Source organism: Triturus cristatus, chromosome 12 (assembly GCF_964204655.1).
Source record: "Triturus cristatus chromosome 12, aTriCri1.1, whole genome shotgun sequence".
Lineage (NCBI taxonomy): Eukaryota > Metazoa > Chordata > Amphibia > Caudata > Salamandridae > Triturus > Triturus cristatus.
In genome coordinates, this window is record NC_140595.1 from 746048238 (window position 1) to 746069266 (window position 21029).

General features: G+C 40.0%; 1 protein-coding gene across 1 annotated transcript in view; it reads left to right on the forward strand.

Annotated features, from left to right (window-relative positions):
• Window positions 1–492: 492 nt before the first annotated feature.
• LOC146782663 (extracellular calcium-sensing receptor-like) overlaps window positions 493–21029 on the forward strand; it is a 42158-nt gene continuing 21621 nt past the window's right edge. Inside the window, exons 1-2 of the mRNA XM_085637164.1 lie at window positions 493–750; window positions 4744–5583. Coding sequence (XP_085493290.1) covers window positions 493–750; window positions 4744–5583 — 1098 coding nt within the window. The remainder of the gene's footprint in view (window positions 751–4743; window positions 5584–21029) is intronic.

Here is a 21029-nt window from a genome sequence, read left to right on the forward strand (position 1 = left end):
GGTTAGTTTTGGGAACACCCTTTCCTATATACTACCAACCTCACATGTATGAGTATTAGACAGAGGGCTCCAACCCCATTTGTTCACTAGCTTTCAGCATTCATCAGCGGAGAATTCTAAATGCTCCTCTTTGCCAGAGTCTCGTATCCCCTTGACATTACATCATTCCCCCAAATAGACCATTGCCTGCCCATAGATTGACAACCACTAGCCTAGAGATACCTGATATTTGAGTGTAAATTATGTGGTGGTATGTTTCATTACACATGATATCAATGCCCATAGTTTAGGGGAGAGCTGTTATGCACCACACCTACTACTTCCTATGAATATCTCTGGATTTCCTCCTGGCTCAAATTTCTATAACTGTATTTTGCATCAGTATTTTAAACAAATATCCCTTTGATGATCCCTTGATTTAACAAATCTTTTTCAACATTTTACACTCGCTCCCTCAGATTTTATATCCCCAGCTATGTTTGGGCGCAGGCCATGGCTTTCACCGTCAATGAGATCAACCGAGAGCAGAAACTTCTGCCAAATGGCACCCTGGGGTTCCTCCTCTATGACACATGCCTGTCCATGGAGCGACTCCTCAAGGGATCCATGTGGATGCTGACAGGAAAGCAGGCGCCCACACCGAACTACCGCTGCCGGAGTCAACCACCATTAGCAGCCATTGTAGGAGACTCCACCTCAACGCGATCCATCCCTATGGCCCGACTGCTGGGGCTCTCCAGGCAACCACAGGTAGAGTTGGGCCTGTATCATTGAAAAATGAAATGTGGTGTAATGTGGTTGAGCCTGGTGCACTAAATTCAGAAGTATATGATTATATTGAGGATATTTTTGTCTAGTCATTTGCTTTGCACAAACACAGAGAAAGGGAGATGCTGCGGAGGTACATGAAAACTCCACGAGTTTCCATGGAGTTCCGTGAACAGGCTGAAATCGGCTCGTCACGCTGCTTGCGCTGATATTCAGCACCAGGAGCTTGTTCCTCACTCCAAAATCAGTGCGAATGGCACCACAGGTGCGCCAGAGGGCGTTTCTTCTTTGCTGTCGCTCGAGTAGATTTTCTACTCAAGCAGCAGATTTTTCACCGCGAATGGTCGCAACCACCCGGGTTGAAGAAATCTTGACAGGTTACCTCCCAGCACCCTAAAATTGCGCTAGGGAACTCCAATTCTTGCAAATTTACTGTTGGCGAGTAGTGTGCAAGAAAATACTCCACCACGCGCCAGGTGGCGGAATTTGGCTAGAACTCCTCATTGCATGCATAACGCAGAGTGGGCAAAACTTCGTCAACTCCGCAATAAAGAAACAAAATAAACAAATGACATTGCTTAATTTGTGGCAATGGTTGATGCAGGTCGGCACAAGAACTTATTTTCCATCATGACACATTTGCCAAGATCAAGAAGGAGAAAGGCATACAAGGGTACAGAAAGGGAAAGATAGGAACATAGGGACCAAAGGAGAAAGCAGGGATGAAAAGGAACATGCAAGAGTGAAATAAGAAGAAAAGAAGTGGAGGGTGGCAGAGAAAAAAACATGATGTGGAATTAGGACTAGCAGCATTGGTATTTTGTAAACCCCACATTTGGTATGGCCAGAAGTAGAATAGTAAGAAAAACGTCAGGGTACTTCAGTTTTATTTTTTTAGAAATTATTTATGTACACTCCATTAGCAATAGCTCATGACCGCACAGAATTTAATATGCCAATAAATAACAGAGCTTAACAATACAACATCAGAAAATAACTATAATTATCCAAATAAAGATATTATACTGGACCATTGATAATGGCAATGCTAATATGAAATGTCACTAGTGATATCATCAATATTATTTGTGCTGTAATCAGTCACATCACAAGTGTAATACTGAGGGTATATTTAGGGTGAGTTACATTTTGCATGGTGAGGGCACACGTTATGGTTTGCCCGCATAATCATAAAAGGCTAACGTTGGGTTCCTTTAAACCTATATTCAGTTATATGTTAAGGAATTATAGGGGTACATCTGAACTATTTTTAGGGAAGCAATTACATTCAGCAGTGTTAAATCAGTGGGGGCCAAGTATACAAAAGCTAGATCTAGTTCAGGAAATATCAGATTGCTTTTTGAGCACATCATCGAATATGTATGGTCCACATCTGTGTTTTTTCTTTACAAAGAAGATATGGCTTCCATGTCATATGTGGCGGTTTTAACACAAGGTTTTTCCAGTATTTATATTTTTAGAGCGCTGAGGCCTTCTGGTCTCATTAGTTAATGAAATGTAGATTATGGGTCTAATTTTTAGGTGGGTAGTAATAGGGACTGCCACATGTTTGCAGATGCCCCACCCACCCTGCTCTTGGTTCTTCTGCTTGATTTAGAAGTGGGCTAATCGCTGTGTTTCAGATGGGAGTGCAAACCTGTATACCCTTTAGAAACCATTCTTACAACCTCTGGTCTTCTGCCTGATATATCTTTGAAAGCCCACTCTAAGCCCATCGATGTTATATCAGCCTGTCTCCGGATAGAGGTAAAAACTCTCTCCCTCCCATGTGCTTAGGAAATCTGTCACAATGAAAAATGCAAAAATGAGAAGAATATAAAAAGTGATGCACGCAATGCTTAAATTAATCTCAGTCAGTGGTACTGACTTGGGCTGCATCACAATCCATAATTATTTCCACACTATATCACCTCAGATTTGGCCAAGCCTTATGCATTTCAGCTTTGGTCCTGCACCAATACGTTCTGTTATGAGGATTAGTAGAGCGGGCTATAACCAGAGAGGGTATCCTGGCATTGAGCCGGTGTGGTGGAGCCTCTCCTACGGTGACTGGAGGGACTAATCAAAGAGCCAGGTCTTTAGCGTCTTGCGGAACTCAAGAATTTAGAAGGGGGTGCTATAGTGTAACAGCAGGCCATTCCATGCTTTAAAAACAATGTAGGTGAAGGTCAGCTTGCCAGTTCTGGTTCTGCTTATGAATGGGATGTGTCGTAGAAGGAGTCAAGCTGATTGGAGGTGTCTTGTGGATTTTTGAAAGGAGATGCAGCTTTTGAGGTATGCAGGGCCAATGTTGTGTATAGATTTGTAGGTGTGAGTGAGGAGTTTGAACTGTTCCTTAAGGTGTGATGTGATGTGTCTGTGGCAGGGGAGGTTGAGAGTGATTGTAGCAGTAGAGGTATGAAAGGTTGGCAGTCTTTTGGTGAGTTGCCTGCTGATTCCGGTGTGTGGGGCATCTTCTGGGTGGAAGCAGGAGGCTGTCAAGGCTTTGATTTGTGTGGTCGTGTTGAGTTTGCTTTTGATGATCATTTGAGGTTCTTGGCATGGATTGTGCGGGTGGGTTTCCCACGGTGAGATATTCTTGCTGAAGTTCACAACTTCGTTTTGTCGGTGTTCCATTTGAGATAATTCGTTGTTTTTCAGTCGGTGTTCCATTTGAGATAATTAGTTGTTATCCATCCGGTCACTTAGGTCATGCAGGCAGTAAACATGTTCCAGGTGGTTGGGATCTTGATCAAGAGGAAAAATCTGTGGTGAGTGCGGTCAGTGTAGGAGAGGACATCGATTTCATGAGAGTGGATGGCACCAGCCTTTGGTGAGCATTGGAGCCTGAATTACCAAGCATTGTCCTTTCTGAACCGTCAGACTAGCAACCTAAGATACTAGTTTCAGCCAATTCGGGCCTCTTCAGTAAAGTATAGCTTGTTTGCAGCAGTGCATTGTACATGTCAGAAATGTTGCTTTTTCATTTTCCATTTGGGGAACAAAATTCAGACCATTCCCTCCCCCACATAACCCTGACATGATGTACTAACTAGAATTGTTTCTTTTCCTTGAAAGTGATGACTCTACTTACAGCGAAAAATTTTATTGACTTGTTGGAAATGCCTAACTATGATTGGTGTGCTTCCAAGTGCCCATGGCAGCAGAGGCACCACCACTCTGCCCCAGTTTCTCAACAAAAGACCAGCCAAATTATAAATACATCCTTCCTCGTGCTTTTACATGTAGCTTATTCTTTGTACAGTTGTTGAAATCACAATTTTTGCATTGAGAGTAATTACATGTGGAGAATTTACTAATATAAACAACTGGGAATGTGAGCTTGGTATCAGAAATTGGTAAGTCACTTAGCTACATTTATGTTTCTTACATGAAGTCACCAAATTTGCCCTTGCATGAGATACTATGTATGTATGTATGCTTGTATATATGTATACACATATGTATGTATGTATTTATGTATGCATGCATGTATTTATGCATGCTTAGATGTATATATGGTATTTCAATTGCATAAACCTAGCCAAAAAGGCAGTAGAGCACTGTAAAAGTTCAAAGACAAGCATAAAGTCAGTGAATGATAGGGGAGGTAGCTGGGTTGTGGATGGTTAATGGATTGAGATGAGGTAACCTTTAGGGAGGTGATTTTTCAACTCCTTCGAAATTGGGGCATCCTTGGTGGATAACAGGATGTTGTTACAGAACCTGGTAGCATAGACAGAAAAAGTCAGCTGCCTTGTTTCTTCTTTTTAAACGTGTTAGTTTGTAGCCTGATGGTACCCTGGCCGTAGATTTGCCAAGAACCACCAGAGGTGGCAAGGTTGTCTGCCAGACAAGTGGGGGTGCTGGTCATGAGGACTTTATAAATGATGCTGCTGGTGTGGATGCTATCTATAGCATATTAATTTGGTCCCTGGTTATTACCATAAAAATGTACATTTTTTGCTTTTCCAGGTCAGTTATTATGCAACAAGCCCACTGTTGAGTGACAAGCTCCAGTTCCCATCCTTCTTCAGGACTATTCCTAGCCAAAGAACTCATGCACTTGGAATTGCTCAGTTTGTGGTTCACTTTGATTGGACCTGGGTTGGAATTCTCTCTACTGATAATGACTTTGGTGAAGTGGGTTCTCGGATAGTAAAGGAAGAGTTCCAAAAGTCTGGAGTTTGCATTGCATTTCATGAGATAATCCCACTTGTTACATCACTTATAAAAATCAAAGCCATTGCGGAAGTCATCAGGAAGTCTTCAGCCAATGTCATTATAATGTATGCCACTGAACCATATAGAAGTCCAGTGATAAATGAACTTTCAAGACACAATCTTACAGGCAAGGTTTGGATTGATGCAGAGAACTTGTTATTTGTTGTAATTTCTGCCACAAAGGAGGTTATTAACATGTTGAGTGGCACATTTCGGCTTGGAACTCAAGAAAGAGAAATGTCAGGGTTCAAAGACTTCCTTTTGGACCTCCATCCATTTGCCACTCCAAATGACATATTTATGAAACCATTTTGGCAAGAGGCTTTTGGATGTCAGTGGACAAGCCTACAAAGCACTGTGACCCTTGAAAGCAGAGATCAAAAAAACAGAACACAATGTTCTGGTGCAGAAGACCTCAAAACACTCCAGAATCCGAACTTTGAAAGACCAGACCTAAAAACCAGCTACAATATTTATAATGCAGTCTTCATGGCAGGACACGCACTTGTGGACATGGTTTCCTGTGTGTCAGGGAAAGGACCCTTTTCCAATAACACATGCGCTGATCTTAGCAACTTCAAACCTTGGCAGGTAAGAAGTGCCCACTGAGAAGGAGGTAAGACTGCTGTGATTGAGGGGCGCATTTTTGGTTCCTCACAGGTATTCCGATTTTAGCAGGAGAGACCGATTTGACAAGTTATAGTATTTTATCAAGCACAGTGCCTACTGAGGGACTTATTTAGAGTTTGGCTGATGGGTACTCCATCACAAACATGGCAGATACCTTATTACAATTTCTATAAGATAAAATGTACTATTAATAAGGCAGAAGGGATACTGCCAAACCCTAAATGAGTCTCTAAGTGCCTATTAAGGGCATAGGAAAATGAGACTGAAGACCCTCAGCAAAAAAACAAATTGAATGATGGTTCGAGAGGGGAGCAACAAGATCCAGATTCAAAGGCGAGTGAATGACAGCCACAATCATTTGGTGGCATAGTGAAAGATAAACATTGAGCAGAATCAGAGTTGAATCTTAAAGCCAGGAGGCAAGGGATTAACATTTGGGTGAGGAAGCAGCTGGTAATTAAGTTTCTCTTAGCAGCTCCTACTATGCAGATTGTAGCCACAACATGCAAAACATAACTGATAATATGGTACAATATTGATTCAGTTGCACACATGAGCTAGCCCACTTTTATCCACGTACACATTTTGTCAGGTAACACATGGTGGAACTTTTGCAGTGGAGAAAACACTTGTGTTGCAGCTCAGAACAACCAGAAATGTGAGTATTATTGCATCAGCTCCCCCTCAGAAGTCTGGAGCACAGAATTATTTGATAATATTACATCAGGTAAATACTAACCCTTACAGTATCTGTGACATGGCCTAACAGCCAGTGCTACTGACTCAAGATATCTGGAATCAGTTTGGAATCCAGGCCTAAGGGCAATAGTCTGTGATTCTGGAAATATCTCTAATCCCCCTAATCCTCCAAAAATGTGTAATGGAATCCTGTGCTCATGTAAAGGTCTCTAATGCCCTTGGATCAAGTTTGCTGTATAAAAAACTACAAACTAACTGATGCTCTATTACTGTTAAAGAAATATAATATGTGGCTGACCGGAATGAGGGCTTAAGTCAAGCAAGCAGACCTCTACATGAATGGCATACATGTATATTATATATTTTATATGTATATAAATATATAGATATTTTTTGGGTGAATGACAGAAGAATTAATTAAAATTAAAATAAATTAGCCACATAATGAAAAATATTGATGAAGTTTTTATCATGAATGTAATGCAAGTAGCTACCTGGAATCATTGTGTATTTAATTACATGAATCATGTGGAGAGCTTTATGAAGCTTTACCACCTATGGCCCATTTTGAACAATCTAGCCAAGGTGCCCGGCTAGAAAGTTTATTAGCAAGCATTAATCTATACTGTTTAGAGTCTGGGGAAGAAGCAGAGGTGATACCATCTTTCTTTGGGAGAGGATGCAGTTCTACTATAGATTATGTTGTAATATCAGCCCCTCTATACCAATGTATGCAGAAAGATAGGGCGGCTCGAACCGGCTTTAGTGACCATAATCACATAATTGCAGAGCCCAAAGGTCTTATGGTCTTTCGGGGTGCGGAGTTAAAAAACTTCGCTAATGGGGATTTTCGACCCTTTGGTTTAGGATCGGACAATAAGATGGGAGAAAATTGTCCCCGAATTCTTTCTAGCAGAGTTATATACGGAGGGCAGAGAGAACATTGAGCAATGCCTTAATGAACATAGTGAGCCCACAGAAATACTAGAGGCCTATGATAAACTAAATAAGCTAATTGGTAAAAAGTTAACCGGTAAAAAGATCATGACAGGCACTAAGGAGGTTAAGTGGTTTAATGCCAACTGCTCTAAAGCCCACAAAGACCTTATGGTTGCACTAAACAGCCTTCCCAGAGATCCCAACCTGATAAAAACCCAAAGGAAAGCATATGATTCAGCCTTAAAATTGAGAAAGGCTGCTTTAAGGGATCAGGCATGAGAGGACATTACACAGGCGAGCGCACAAGCTGATAGTGCAAAATTCTGGAGGGTAGTAAATAGCTCCTTTTTTAAAGATAATAACACTACAAGAATAGCGTGTGTAATTCCAGCCGACCTGTGGGTTAGCACTTTGGACAGATTTATGCAGAGGTTGTCACTGAACAAACTGGTTCCCCATGGGTACCGAGTGCCTTACCACTCGCTTTAAGGTTTGAGGTAAAAGAAGTCCAGAAAGCAAAGGTATGTCTGCACGAAAGCCCCTGGGCCCGATGGAATACCTGCGGACCTCTTTAAGTCAGACTTGGGCACATGGGCGAAAATATTAACCGGGGGGTTTAATGCTGCTATAAGGATAGGCCAACCCCACTCATGGTCACCGACGGTGATTTTGCCAATCTACAAAAAAGGTGCTAGGGACGATCCGGGCTGTTATTGTCCAATTTCTTTGTTGGACTCTGCAGCTAAAATAATGGGTAAAGTAATCTTAGATCGTCTAAGCACCTGGTTGGAAGAAAAGGATGTATTGTCAGAATTACAATTTGGTTTTCGTAAGGGCAGAGGTACAGTGGAACAATGTATGAACCTACTCATGATTACTAGTAAATATACCCTAGCCAAAAAAGGACGTATGTTTTTGGCTTTTATGGATTTTACGTCTGCTTTTGACAGGGTAAACAGGTCTAAATTATGGCAACTGTTGCTGGAAATAGGGATGGATAGGAATTTAGAATGTTTCGTGCACTGGTCCCATCTTAATTTGTCCGCCTCTGTAAGGTATAAAGAGAATGGTTCCCTCACCAATGCCTGGAAGGCAAAAAGAGGAGTGAGGCAGGGGTGCATTCTTGCACTGGTTTTATTTACACTATATATAAATAAGTTGGGGGCAGTGCTATCTAACTCATGTTTAGACATCCCTAGAGTAGGTTCCAAACTAATTTCAGTACTTTTATACGCAGATGATGCAGTTTTACTTGCCAGTACCCCTATTTCTTTGAAATCTTTAGTTAATTCTTTTATTGATTTTATGGTAGCTCTTGATCTTGCAGTCAAATTTACTAAAGCTCACATAATGTCACTTGGTAATTTAAAACGAGGGAAAAAATCCCTTCCATGTAAAGGAGGAGTGCTAACCAATGTTCCAACATACCCATATTTGGGTGTGTTATTCGACGAAAACGGCACTTGGGTAGCACAGCGTGCGCTAAACAAAAACACTTTGGCAAGAGCAGCTGGAGCCTCACTGGATTCTGCTAGAAGATCAGGGAGTAAACCCATACAACCACTTCTGAAAATGTACAATGAGAAACGTGTTGCTTTGACAGTGTACGGTAGTGTGGTATGGGGTTTCAAGGAATGTAATGAGCTCCAAGGAGCCAAAAATAAACATCTACGTAAACTCTTAGTTGCTCCTTCTAGCACTCCAGCTTTTATGGTACATGAGGAATTAAGGCAGGGCTACATAACAGATAATATTGCTGTAGTACCCCTGATATGGTGGCTAAAAATTTGGTCTAGAGATAAGCCAAACCTAAACCAAACTATTTTGAAGGACTGCATGAAGTTAGCCAGAGCTGCAGATATTCCCTGGCTAAAATATGTCTCCCAGCAGCTTTCAGCTCTCGGCCAACCAGAGCTATTTAATCGACCAAGAAAGCTGCATTCTGAAGCTGTAAAAATTATAAAAACACAATTTCTAACAAGGAGACAATTGGATAGGAAAGCAAATGAACTGAAGAAACCTACAACTCAAACTTTCTGGTCTTTTTTTAATAATCTGCATCATCGTTTTCTTTAATCGAGATTTAGATTTAATTGTATCCACTGGCTCCTAACTGTAGCTAAGGGTTTTTCAAAGTCAGGTACCCTGCAACCATGTGCATGTGATAATTTCTCTGACCAAGACCTGTTGCACTTTATGTTTTTTTGTAATTTTTATACTGATTTGCGAGTCAAATACAGCCTACCACTTTTAAGAGATTGCTATTTTGCACAAGTAAGACCAGCATTAATCTATTTGCAAATGCTTTCTTCCCCACTCGTATGTTATGGACTTGCACGCTTTTTATCAGGGGCAATCCATAAAAGAAATAATCAGGGGTGCTAACAATAATGATTTGGGCTGTTCGAATATGTCTCTTTTAATGTGAATGTATTTTAATTGAGTTTTTAATTTCATCTGTGGTGTAGTTTTAACCCAAAATATAAATGTGATCCTTTTTGTAAAATACTTTTATGGCCAGAATGTGGCTGAATAAAGTTTTAATTGACTTTGACTTTGAATCATGTTGAATGGGGTTGTTATAAGGTATAACAGTTTTACTTGCATGAGTGTTAACCATTCTAAGATGGCCGCTAAGGAAATGCACATTTTGTTTTGCAGTTTAGCCCTTTGTCGATTTCAATGCCTGACGAAAGCATTGAACTGTCCGTGCTCTTTTGTTTAAAATTGATTAAAAGATTTAGCCACGCTGACATTGAGGAAGGCGATCATGCCTAAACGCGTCTGTCCAGTGTTTTCTTAATGTGTTGGCAATAAAGAGAAAATAATTACCAGCTTCTGGTGTGAACTTCATTTCTTTCTGGTCGTGACAGGACCACTGACATGGAAATATATGACTTAAATTTCTGTTGCAGCAAACAATATCACTAATTTAGGAAAAAGTGAGGAAGGGAGGCAAAAATAAAGAATTATGAAACTGTGGTTACAAATACCATGGACACTTGCCTGATTTCTCTGTTGGTAGATGGGTTTAATGTAATTTAAAAATGCCTAAGTGTATACAATAGACGTATGTAGTGTGCCAAGTACTACAGTGTTTAAACTGGTAAATGTGCAATGTCTTCACGCATATGTCAGGAGATAAATTAAATTATATATATCAGTGTATGCAACTGGAAAAATCAATCAGCCCGCAGTAGTATGAAGAGCAAACATGTTGCAAATACTATGGAAAGTTACTGTGTATCAATGTAATATGTGAAGCTGTCAAGAGCATGAAAATAATATGTGTTTCCACTTGAAATAGACTTTTCGCCGAAAACGCGTAATTTGCTCACACAATAAACAATTGTGCTATCTACTGGAGTGCCGCATCACTTTTTTCGTATTCGGAATTGGATTTATGTTCAAAATTTGGACAGCAGCTGTCACCGTCGCGGGTACTGACATCGCCAGGCTGGTTTAACTATTTACAGAACAACAAGATCTCATTAATATGTTTTTATATATGTACACACACATTGGAGGCAATTCAAGGGAAATTAAGCAGGCTCTTGCAAAATATACAAAAGAAATATACTAAAGCAAAATACAGTATAAGACATGATTCTATATAGTCTTGAGTAGAGTGATCCAGCGGCGAACCAACTACAGATACTCCACTACCATATACTCACCTGGGCCCATAAACACACATTTACAGTCGAGTAAACCGCTGGAGTCAAAGTTTATGTTTTCCACAATTTTCAAGATTAATTATTCCTCATTTCTGACTAACTTTTCACTGATCAAAAAGTTCTTTCTTCTGGTCGATGGACCATTAGTTGAACTAGTTGATGGTGAAGAATAACACTAATTCTCATTTATTTAAGTAAATAATCACAGACTCTGGAAGTTTTAAAACCTTTATCTAAATTAAATTCATGTGAACCATCTCAAATACACAGTGCAGTCACCATCATTCTTAGGAGAGAAAATTCAGTTAATTAATCATCAAACACATACTTAGGACTCATGCAATGATAAATGCTCAGAAAGGAAGAGGACAGAGAGAAAAGAACATCCACAAATAACGGGAAAATATAATTACCAAGAATGGTGTGAAGACCAACCCCCTGGCCAAATTGCTGGTAAGGGTCCCCCGGGAAAGATCAGGTGACAAAGACTTCAGGACTGGATTCAGGACAGTATATATAACCTCTCTAATACCGAACGGTTGCGTCGCACACCTCTCTGAATCTCTCTTCCTCTTCGAGATTCTTCCATGATTTTCTTATCTAACCCAATTTGATAAGGATAGAAGGTTTTGCATTAGATTCTTCATCAGCATCTCACAGCATCGCTCCCAGCATCAGCATCTCCCAAAGCACCGACAGCATCCCGAGCTCTCGACTAACTAACTAACTAAAGCTCCCTCAATAAAACCTTTCGTTCATCATGTACCATCCATTAAAGTTTCAATATCGTAAACATGCGAAATCTAATTGGTCAGGCAAGGGGGAAGATCATCACACCATGCTTATATGTCACTTTATTCAGTTAAACCATTGTTCGCACACCCATCCCCTTAATTTTTATGCATAATTTTATTTCCCACCCGCATTCATGTTTCATTTGCAAAATTTGTTTAAAATCTAACATGTAGGTCCATTCAGTTGAACTTTTCAGCAACCTTGGCATTGATTCAAACTCCATCTCATCATTCCGGGTTCACTTTCAGTACACATGCGCAGCTGTCACATGACTCAGCTTACTTCAATTATACACAAGAGGTCCAAATGTGCACTAGTAATAAAGTCAGAAAGACAAATGTTACTTTAAAAAGTAAATGGTTTCACTGTATACCACCCATCTCTACTCTATTCCCCTTTACTAATTAATACTTTCTCCACATTAGCATTAGTAAAATAGCTTGGTTTTGCTTTAGCTGAGCAGATGTCATGCACGTGAGTCTTTAAGACTCCATTTTAGTGCTTTCTGCTCATGCGCAAGAATTTCCCTCCGAGGATAAATTTGTCATATTGCGTAGATGTAGTTGACGCATGCGCAGAAAGCTTTTCCCTGTTAAAGCTGTTTCGTCCTTCGTTTGTGTTATTAGTGTTAGCAAACACATAGGCAAGCTTCACTAACCCGCGTGTTCATGTGGTGCATATTAGTTTTACACAGAACGTAATTAATAACATGTTGGTGAGTTAACCTAGAGGATTTCTTCCAAGCAAGTCTCTTCTTTACGAGTCCTTGCTCCATCAATCCCCTCTCTGATGGCATTTTTGAGCCATCGCAAAATTACCCATCCCTAACCAGATCACGACTTTCAGTATTTCTCATTCTCAGTCTCCTTCTTTTTCTTTCTCACTTTCATCTTTATTTTCTATATCTTTCATCTTTTTGTATATCCTTCCATTCATTTCCTCCATTTGGATCTCCTCGTATTCCCTCTTTCTTTTCTTTCCTTTCCCATTCACTTCATATTTTCTTCCTTTGCTTCTACAACATTTGCACCGAATCATTATTGCTAAAACTGTTATCATTATACTGACTACTGGAAGAATTATTTGACCTAAAATACTTTTCCCTAAATCAGAAAACCAAGACCCTATTGAAGATATACTTTTTGTTAGTCTTTCCCATACACTGTCAACCTTCAGTGGTTTCAAAATTTCATGAAGTTTTGTAATATTCTTAATGTATTCCCTAATTTCCTTAATTTTGTCAGGAATGTATGTGCAACAATGTTGAACTTTAAGCATTCCACAAACTCCGCCCTCTTTTGCTAATAAAATATCAAGCGCAAGTCGATTTTGTAAAACCATAGACCGAATTGCAACCATCTCTGTGTTTATCATCAAAAAAACCCCAGCAGTATCAGTCGAGAGACGATCAACTACTGCTGACAATTAACAAATTCTATGTGAATTCAAAATGACTTCCACTAAAGGTATCAATGCACCAAATATGTCACCTACTATTTCTGAAAAACTAGCTCTCTTTCTCCGTGTTAGTCCATTAGTTTTTTCATTGTTTCCAGTGATTCTTTTTACATGGTAGATTTTTGGAAATACAATCCCAAAATAGCAGCTTCTGTGCCACCATGCAGGCAACTTATAGTAAACATTATTCCCACACACGTAGTAAACCCCAGGAAAGACTAGATCAGTTCCCCCTTTTATTCCCCATCCTCCCAAAATTAGGAATTTATGTTCAGAGTCACTGGAACCAATGAATACGTTATTGTAATCTGTCTTTAATCTGTGGAGGCAGGGTTTTCCTTTCTTCACAACATCCAGGGACATTGCAGTATGAACTTTGCCAGTTGCATACGTTCCCTCTTTCTCAGCCCATGGTGGTACATGTGTTTTCTGTTCAGCAGCTTTCTTTTGGAATTCATGTTTCCTTTTCTCAGCCAAATTCAAAAACACTTTCTCTTCTTCACGCAATATACATATTAAATTATTCTTGTGAGCCTTAAATAGATCTATTGACTTCATTGTTAAGAAAAATTCACCCATAAACTGTGCATCTTGGCTACTATGTACCGGATTCATATTCCTTTGAATAGGAAGTTCTTAAAATACTACATCTAAGTTTGAATAATAATACTGAAGTTTTCCCGTTGCATAAAACAGACTGCTAAAACACAACATGATATACCATATGTAAATGGTAAATGGTGATATGTAACTCCTTCTGATACTGACGCTGGTATTTTCATATAGACATAACAATCACTAATATCCATTGTATCTACATATTGAAATAACAATTTTGTAAAAACATTTAAAGACGTGTCGTTATCTAATACTGTGTGATGAAAATCTGTCTCATCTGCTGCTTCTAATTCTACTCTATCTCCTTTTATTGTAGCTGTGTTCCCATTAGTAAGTGTATCATTTTTCTTATTTGTTATCATTAATAAAGGTACTGCTAGTGTTAGATATAACCATACTGAGATCACTAATAAAATACTACATATAAAAGCTCTACAACATCTTCGTGTTAAACTTCGTTTCGGCAGCTCAGTGACTTCAATTTTCGCCATTTTAATCTGAGAAGATATTTTCTCCTCTTTCTTTCTTGACCTGGAAATTTTAAGCTCTTATTTCTAACGTGGTGTCACTTTTCTTTCATCAATCTGCACAGTATCTACTTCTTCTGATTCCTCACTTAAATCCAAATTCTCAAACTCTTCTAAGATTTCGTAGCTCCACTAAGGCGCCTTCTATTTATTGCTCAAAATTATCAGTGTTGGACTTCTTCTTGTGTTTCTTACAGCTGTCTGTTTAGACTGAGTTTGACTAGTAACCTCATTCACCTGCTCTGTTCTTTCGTTTGTTTTTCTCAGATAGTATCTCAATATTTTGACTCTACTCGGCCAGTTATCACCTTTTCTGACCCTTTTAGCTTGTACTGCAATTTGTCCCTCTTCGTCTTTTTCTCAGGCTCTTTTATTTTCAGTATGTCTAGGCACAATCTGTTCTTGCTCTGAATCACTCACTGACTGTTCCTGTTCAGGTCTTCTATTTGTTATTTCATCCACCTGAACCTGTTCTTCTTCTCCTACCTGGTCCTGTTCAGGTCTTATTTTGAGTTGCACTTCTTCTGCCTGAACTTGTTCGTCTTCTTCTAACTGGTCCTGTTCAGGTCTTACTGCGTTTTGCTCTTCTGCTGCCTGAACATGTTCTTCCCTGCCTATCTGTCCCTGCTCAGGTCTTTGGGTAGGTCTGATTGCCTTTGCTTGAGTATGTTCTTATTTCCCTGTCTGGTCCTGCTCAGGGTCTCGAGTAGCTTTGTTCACTTCACTAGTTTCCTGTCTCTCTGATCTGGTTCTGCTTCTTGGTGAATAATAACCTCTGGTATGTCAATCACTGGTGTCCATCCCTCCTGACGGTTGTTCTTCGTCTATTACTTCAGAATCTATCACTCTTGATTCTTCAACTTCACAACCTCCAGCTATTTCAACTGGTTCACTCAGTTGTTGTTCTTCTTCAGTAGGGCCTGGAACTCTTTTGGTATGGCTAACGTGAATCCAATTGGGTAAACCTGCACACTTCATTGCTGTTGTAGTAACCAGTATGACTTGAAGTGGTTTATCCCACCAGGGTCCTAGGCACGACTTTCTGGCGTGTTTCTTCACTACCACCCAGTCTCAAGTATTCAAACCATGGGCCTGTGATGGCTGCCTGGCAACTGCATCTTCTCCAACCTGGTGAGAGACAGAATGCACTAGGTTAGCCAATTGTTTGCAATAGTCCAATACCAGATGATCAGTTATACTTATCAATTTATGTCCAGGAATAAATGCTTGTCTCATTGTCTTTCCCATAAGTATTTCATGGGGACTCAATCCTGTTTTTCTGTCAGGAATACTTCGGAGCCCCATCAACACAAGGGGCAATGCATCTAGTCATTTTAGCGATGTTGATGCACACACTTTTCTTAATTTTAACTTGATTGTGCCATTTAATTGTTCAACCACTCCAGAAGCCTCTGGGAGGTATGCACAGTGCAGTTTTTGTTCAATATTGAATGCTTCACAGATTAACCAAATTATTTCATTATTAATATGAGGTCCTCTATCTGATTCCAAAGTGACTGGGAAACCGAAACGAGGAATCAATTCCCTCAACAGTAACTTAGCAACTGTGCGACTGTCATTTCTTCTAGCGGGGTATGCCCATCGTGAAAATAAGCACACTATGACAAGGACATATTTCATTCTACTGGTCGGAGGCAACACTATGAAGTCAAGCTGCAGTATCATGAATGGACCTTCTGCTTTTTCAATTTTTCCCCAACTGACCACTGTCTTCGTGCCTAGATTTGGCTGCTGACAAATTAAGCATCTCTGGCAAAGACTTTCTCCGACCACGCTGAACTTTGGATTGTACCAATTCTGTCTGAATAGTCTAATCATGGCGTCCCTACCTACATGTGTGTCTCCATGATACATTCTTGCCATTTGAGAGAGTCTGGCATAACTGGTCTGCCATCAGTGTATACCCATACATCATCATCTTTCCTTCTTTCACAACCTGATTTCATCCAGATTTCTTTTTCATTTGCCTCAACTTCATCCTGTAACTGTCTAACCTCATCCCATGTCTCCAGAGGTGAGAAAACATAAGTTGGCAGCTGATTTCATTTGTTTAAATTTTCCTCTTAAGCGCCATGTTATTTCTTGCACAGTACTGAGCAAATGTGGTTATTCTCCAATGGTTCCCAATTTTGCATGCCTTTGTTAAGGCCACCAATTTGGCTACTTGTGCAGACTTGACTCCCGGTAAACAGGATGCTTCAATGACCCCGGATACGTTACATACAGCGTACGCTGCACTGAGTCCCCCTCCCTCTGTTCTCACGCAGGAGCCATCTACAAATAGTTCATGATCTGGCTCTTTCAGGGGCTCTTCCTTTATATCGTGTCGGGGCGTGGTACACATCTCAGTCACACCCAAACAATCATGATCCACTTCATCTTTCACTTCTTCACAATATGGTTCTGGCAATAAAGTCGCGGGATTCATCATTGTACATCTAATCACTGTCATATTTTCTGCTCACAGAATCACTCTTTCATACTTAGTCATCCGACTAGGGGTAAGGTGCTGTGTTTGAGTTCTTGTTAAAAGAATCTCAACTGAATGTTGGACGTAAACTTTGACGGAATGTCCCATCACAATCAATTTGCTCTGCTCCAGACTCATACAAGTAGCAGCTACTGCTTTTAAGCAACCAGGTAAAGCTGAAGCCACAGGATCCAAGGTAGCAGAAAAATATGCTACTGGACGTCGGCTTAATCCATGTCTTTGTGTCAACACTGAAAGTGCACAACTTTCTCTCTCACAACAGAACAGTGCAAATTCTTTTGTATAATCAGGCATGCCTAAGGCTTGGGCCTTACAGAGACAATCTCGCAATTTCACGAACGCTTCCACACACTCATCATTCCAGACAATCGGGTCCTTCGCTCTTTTCCTTGTTAACTGAATCAGGGGTTTTGCCAGCAGAGAGAACCCAATAATCCACTGCCTACAGTACCCAACTACTCCAAGAAACTTTCTAACCTCCCTTTGCGTCTGAGGTAGTTGCATTTCTTTGATTATTTTTATTCTTTCTGGGGTCTCATTTCTAACTCCTCTTTCTGTTTTGTGGCCTAAATATCTAACTTCTTGTTGACAAAACTGCAATTTTTCGGGCGACACCTTGTCTCCTCCATCGGCTAAATGATTCAGTACTGCAATCGTATCAGTAACACAATCCTCTCGTGATTTTGATGCCACAAGTAGGTCATCAATATACTGTACCGGGACTGAATTTCTGGGCATGACCAATTTCTCTAGACACTTTTTCAGGATTTGATAAAAAATCGAGGGGCTCTGTATACCCTTGAGGAACTCGGCGTCAAGCCAAGACAAGGTCTGTGAACCTAAATGCGAATAAATATTGACTGGCTGGGTGCAAAGGAATAGAGAAAAAGGCTTGGCATAAATCAATTACTGTAAACCAACCTGCATTGCAGGGCACCTGATGAACAATCACTGCTAGATTTGGCACTACGGGGAACAAGACACTATGATTTTGTTGAACTTTCTCAGATCCTGCACTATCCTGTATTTTCCGCTAGGCTAATTAAGTCCTATTATGGGTGAATTACAAGGACTACCCATTATTCCTTTTAAAATGCCTTGATTACTCATTCTGTCAATTACTGGAGCAACTCCTGCTTTTACTTCTGGACTCATTGTGTACTGTCGGGTGTTTGGATAAACTGCACCTTCTTTCATTGTTACCTTCACTGGATCAACATTTGTCATCAACCCAATATCTTTTCCAGTAAAATCCCACACTTCTGGGTTTACTGTTGTTCTCAACTCTTCTGGTAATTCATTTTCAGTCATCAACAAATACATTTCATTTACTTCAGTGCCTTGCTTAGCAAGCATAATCTTATATATTACATCTTCATCAGGGGTTTGGAAAGCAACACCATCCGGTGTGCAGTAGATTGTGCAGTTCAACTTGCACAATAGATCTCTACCTAACATATTTACTGGAATGGAATCACAGACTGGAAATAGATGCATGTCTTCAAAATTTCCGATATGCACTTCCATTGGATTTGTGAGTGGGGTTCTAATCTGCTGATTTGATACTCCAACAACGTGGATTGATTCTCCCAAGAGGGGTAGGTTTGAGATGTGTGCTGTTCTCACAGTAGAAAAATGATATCACTACCTTCTACTTTCCCATCAATAAATGGACCTGACTGATCTACCGGCAAGGATGCGCCAAGTACGCACTCCTCTTTCTCCCCCCTCAAGCACCGTCATTGCGTGTATTCTATTTCATCTGCATTGTTCTGTTAAAAATATAGTGTAACTGCAGGACTTTTTCTTACCACTTTCTCCGTGAAATCCGGTGTTTACACTGTGTCTTTGAAGGTTCACAAAGTCGGGCATAGGTGCTGGTGGCACCTGATACTGTGGAGTGACTGCCTGCTCCGGCTGATTCATAATCCCCTCATTCTGCGTCTGTGGATTTAAATTGTGTTTTGGCCCATTATTATTCTGAATACTCTTACACTCGTTCTTCCAATGTCCAAGCTTTCCGCACGCATGACAAGGAAACTTCTTCTTCACTTCCTCTCTATTCATTCGTCCTCCTAATTTACCACCATTCGCCGCATGATCATTCTGATTCTGCTCTTGCACCTGACTATCAGTCTGGCTGTTAAACTTATTTTCCTGCTGTTCCGCCAATTTCACTTGTGCCCACATAATTTTCTCTTTCTATGCCTTGCCTCAATATCGTCTCCGCAATATTTGGCATATTTCAAAATCTTGTCTATCGTCTTACTCTGCCAGCACAACATGTGCTGCTGAATCATCTGACTAATCTCCGGTTTCAAACCATACACAAACCGATACACAAAATGTCCCATATCCTTATCACCAATATTCTTAACACCACTGTTAATTTATAGAAGCCGCTGCTTAAACACCTGCAACAACCGATCATAATATGCATGCACAGACTCATTTGGCTCTTGAGTTGTTCTGTCTATCTTTACCCAATCTGTCTCTTTAGGAGGGATTTTCAATTTCAGAAAAGTAATTACTTGGTGATATTTCTTCATCACCTCCTCTGATGGTGCTCCTGTTTTGGAATCTCTCAGCTATTCCTCATTTGGCCAATCAACTGTAATCTTACATTCTGTCCATAAATCAGCTGGTACCACAATATCAAGTAACCCATCTGCATCCTTCAACAGAACCTTTGAAACCTTCACAAACCTTTCAACCTGTTTTTACTATTCAACGGGCTTTTCTCTCAACCTAGGGAAATCGTTTGTAAATGACAAAATATCCTGTCTACTCCATGGAACATGAAAATATCCACCTCCAGAAACCTCTCTCATGGGACACAATCTTTCTGCCTTTTATGATTCTTTTAGTAAGAATGCAGATGATGCTGCCTTTGCTTGTGCTTCCTCCTTCTTTCTTGCCCACCTAGTTATCCACTTGTCAATGTCTCCCCACTCTTCCAAAACATTCATTAACACTTTTACCTGTAACTTCTTACCAGATGCATTCATATTCTCTAAATCTTTGTCAGTAAACTCCACTCAATATGGTTTCTGTAACAATTTCGATCTCCCTATTTCTACTCCAAACTCGGAGTAAGCTCTGTCAATTTCTCATGAAACTATTTTGCATTTCTGGTTATACTCCTACATATAAACAACAACTCTTCTTCATTGTAATGGTACAACCTTTCTATTACCACATTTCCAGCTATCATCTCCTCCAATTCCACTTTCAATTTGTAAATATATAAGATCTTTGGAGTTGAGCTTCGCCTTTCTATTCCCTGTGCCCACCTTTCTAAATCTTCTGGAGTGACCGCTGTTGTACTTCTGGATCCTATAGGTACCATAGATCCTTTTTCTTTCGAACTACCGGGTGTGGTTCTTTTTGGGGTTTCAATTACGGGTTCTCTTATTGGAAGATCCATTAATGAAATGACTGAATTGCATTCACTGGCTTGACCATCAGATATTACTACCTTCTGTCTAGGATTACTCAAAGGAGTTGTTACAGCTTGGGATTTGGGCAGCTCATTTTATCTCCATATATTGGGATAACAGTACCTATAATCACTGGTACTGTCAATGCTTCAGGGTTTATATTCAATTGACTTATTTTTTTATTAATTCCTCTCTATTTCTATTTAATGTCTCTCTTTCTTTATCTTGAAGCACACTATTAACTGAAATATCATGTAAAATATGAGGGATTAGGGTGTTCCCATTACTGGTGCACTTGAGGTGACTCTACTGGGTCCTTCTTGATACGGTGGAGGATTTTTAGTTAAAATGTCCTCTAACAATTCATCATCTGATTCACCCTGTCCTGTTACATTCATATGTTTTGTTTTTTCGTTACTCTTGCTTCCCAACTGTTCCTCAGCCATTAACACTGGGTGTAAACCTTCTGATACCATACCTCTTCTCCATTGTTTCATCTGACCTTCACGTGACTCACGCAAATATCGGGAAGACATCCTTTATATCTCCCACCCCTGCATTTCTCTCGTTCATATGACTCAGTCTCCCATTCCTCTAAAGCCTCGTACTGTGTTAACCTAGGTCTAGGTCTTTATCCTCATCCTCAAATTCTGAAGAATTAAATGTACCATTTTCTGGAAAAGCTAGAATTCCATCACCTTTCGTATATTCTATCCAATTTAAGAATTCTCCCATTAAATGT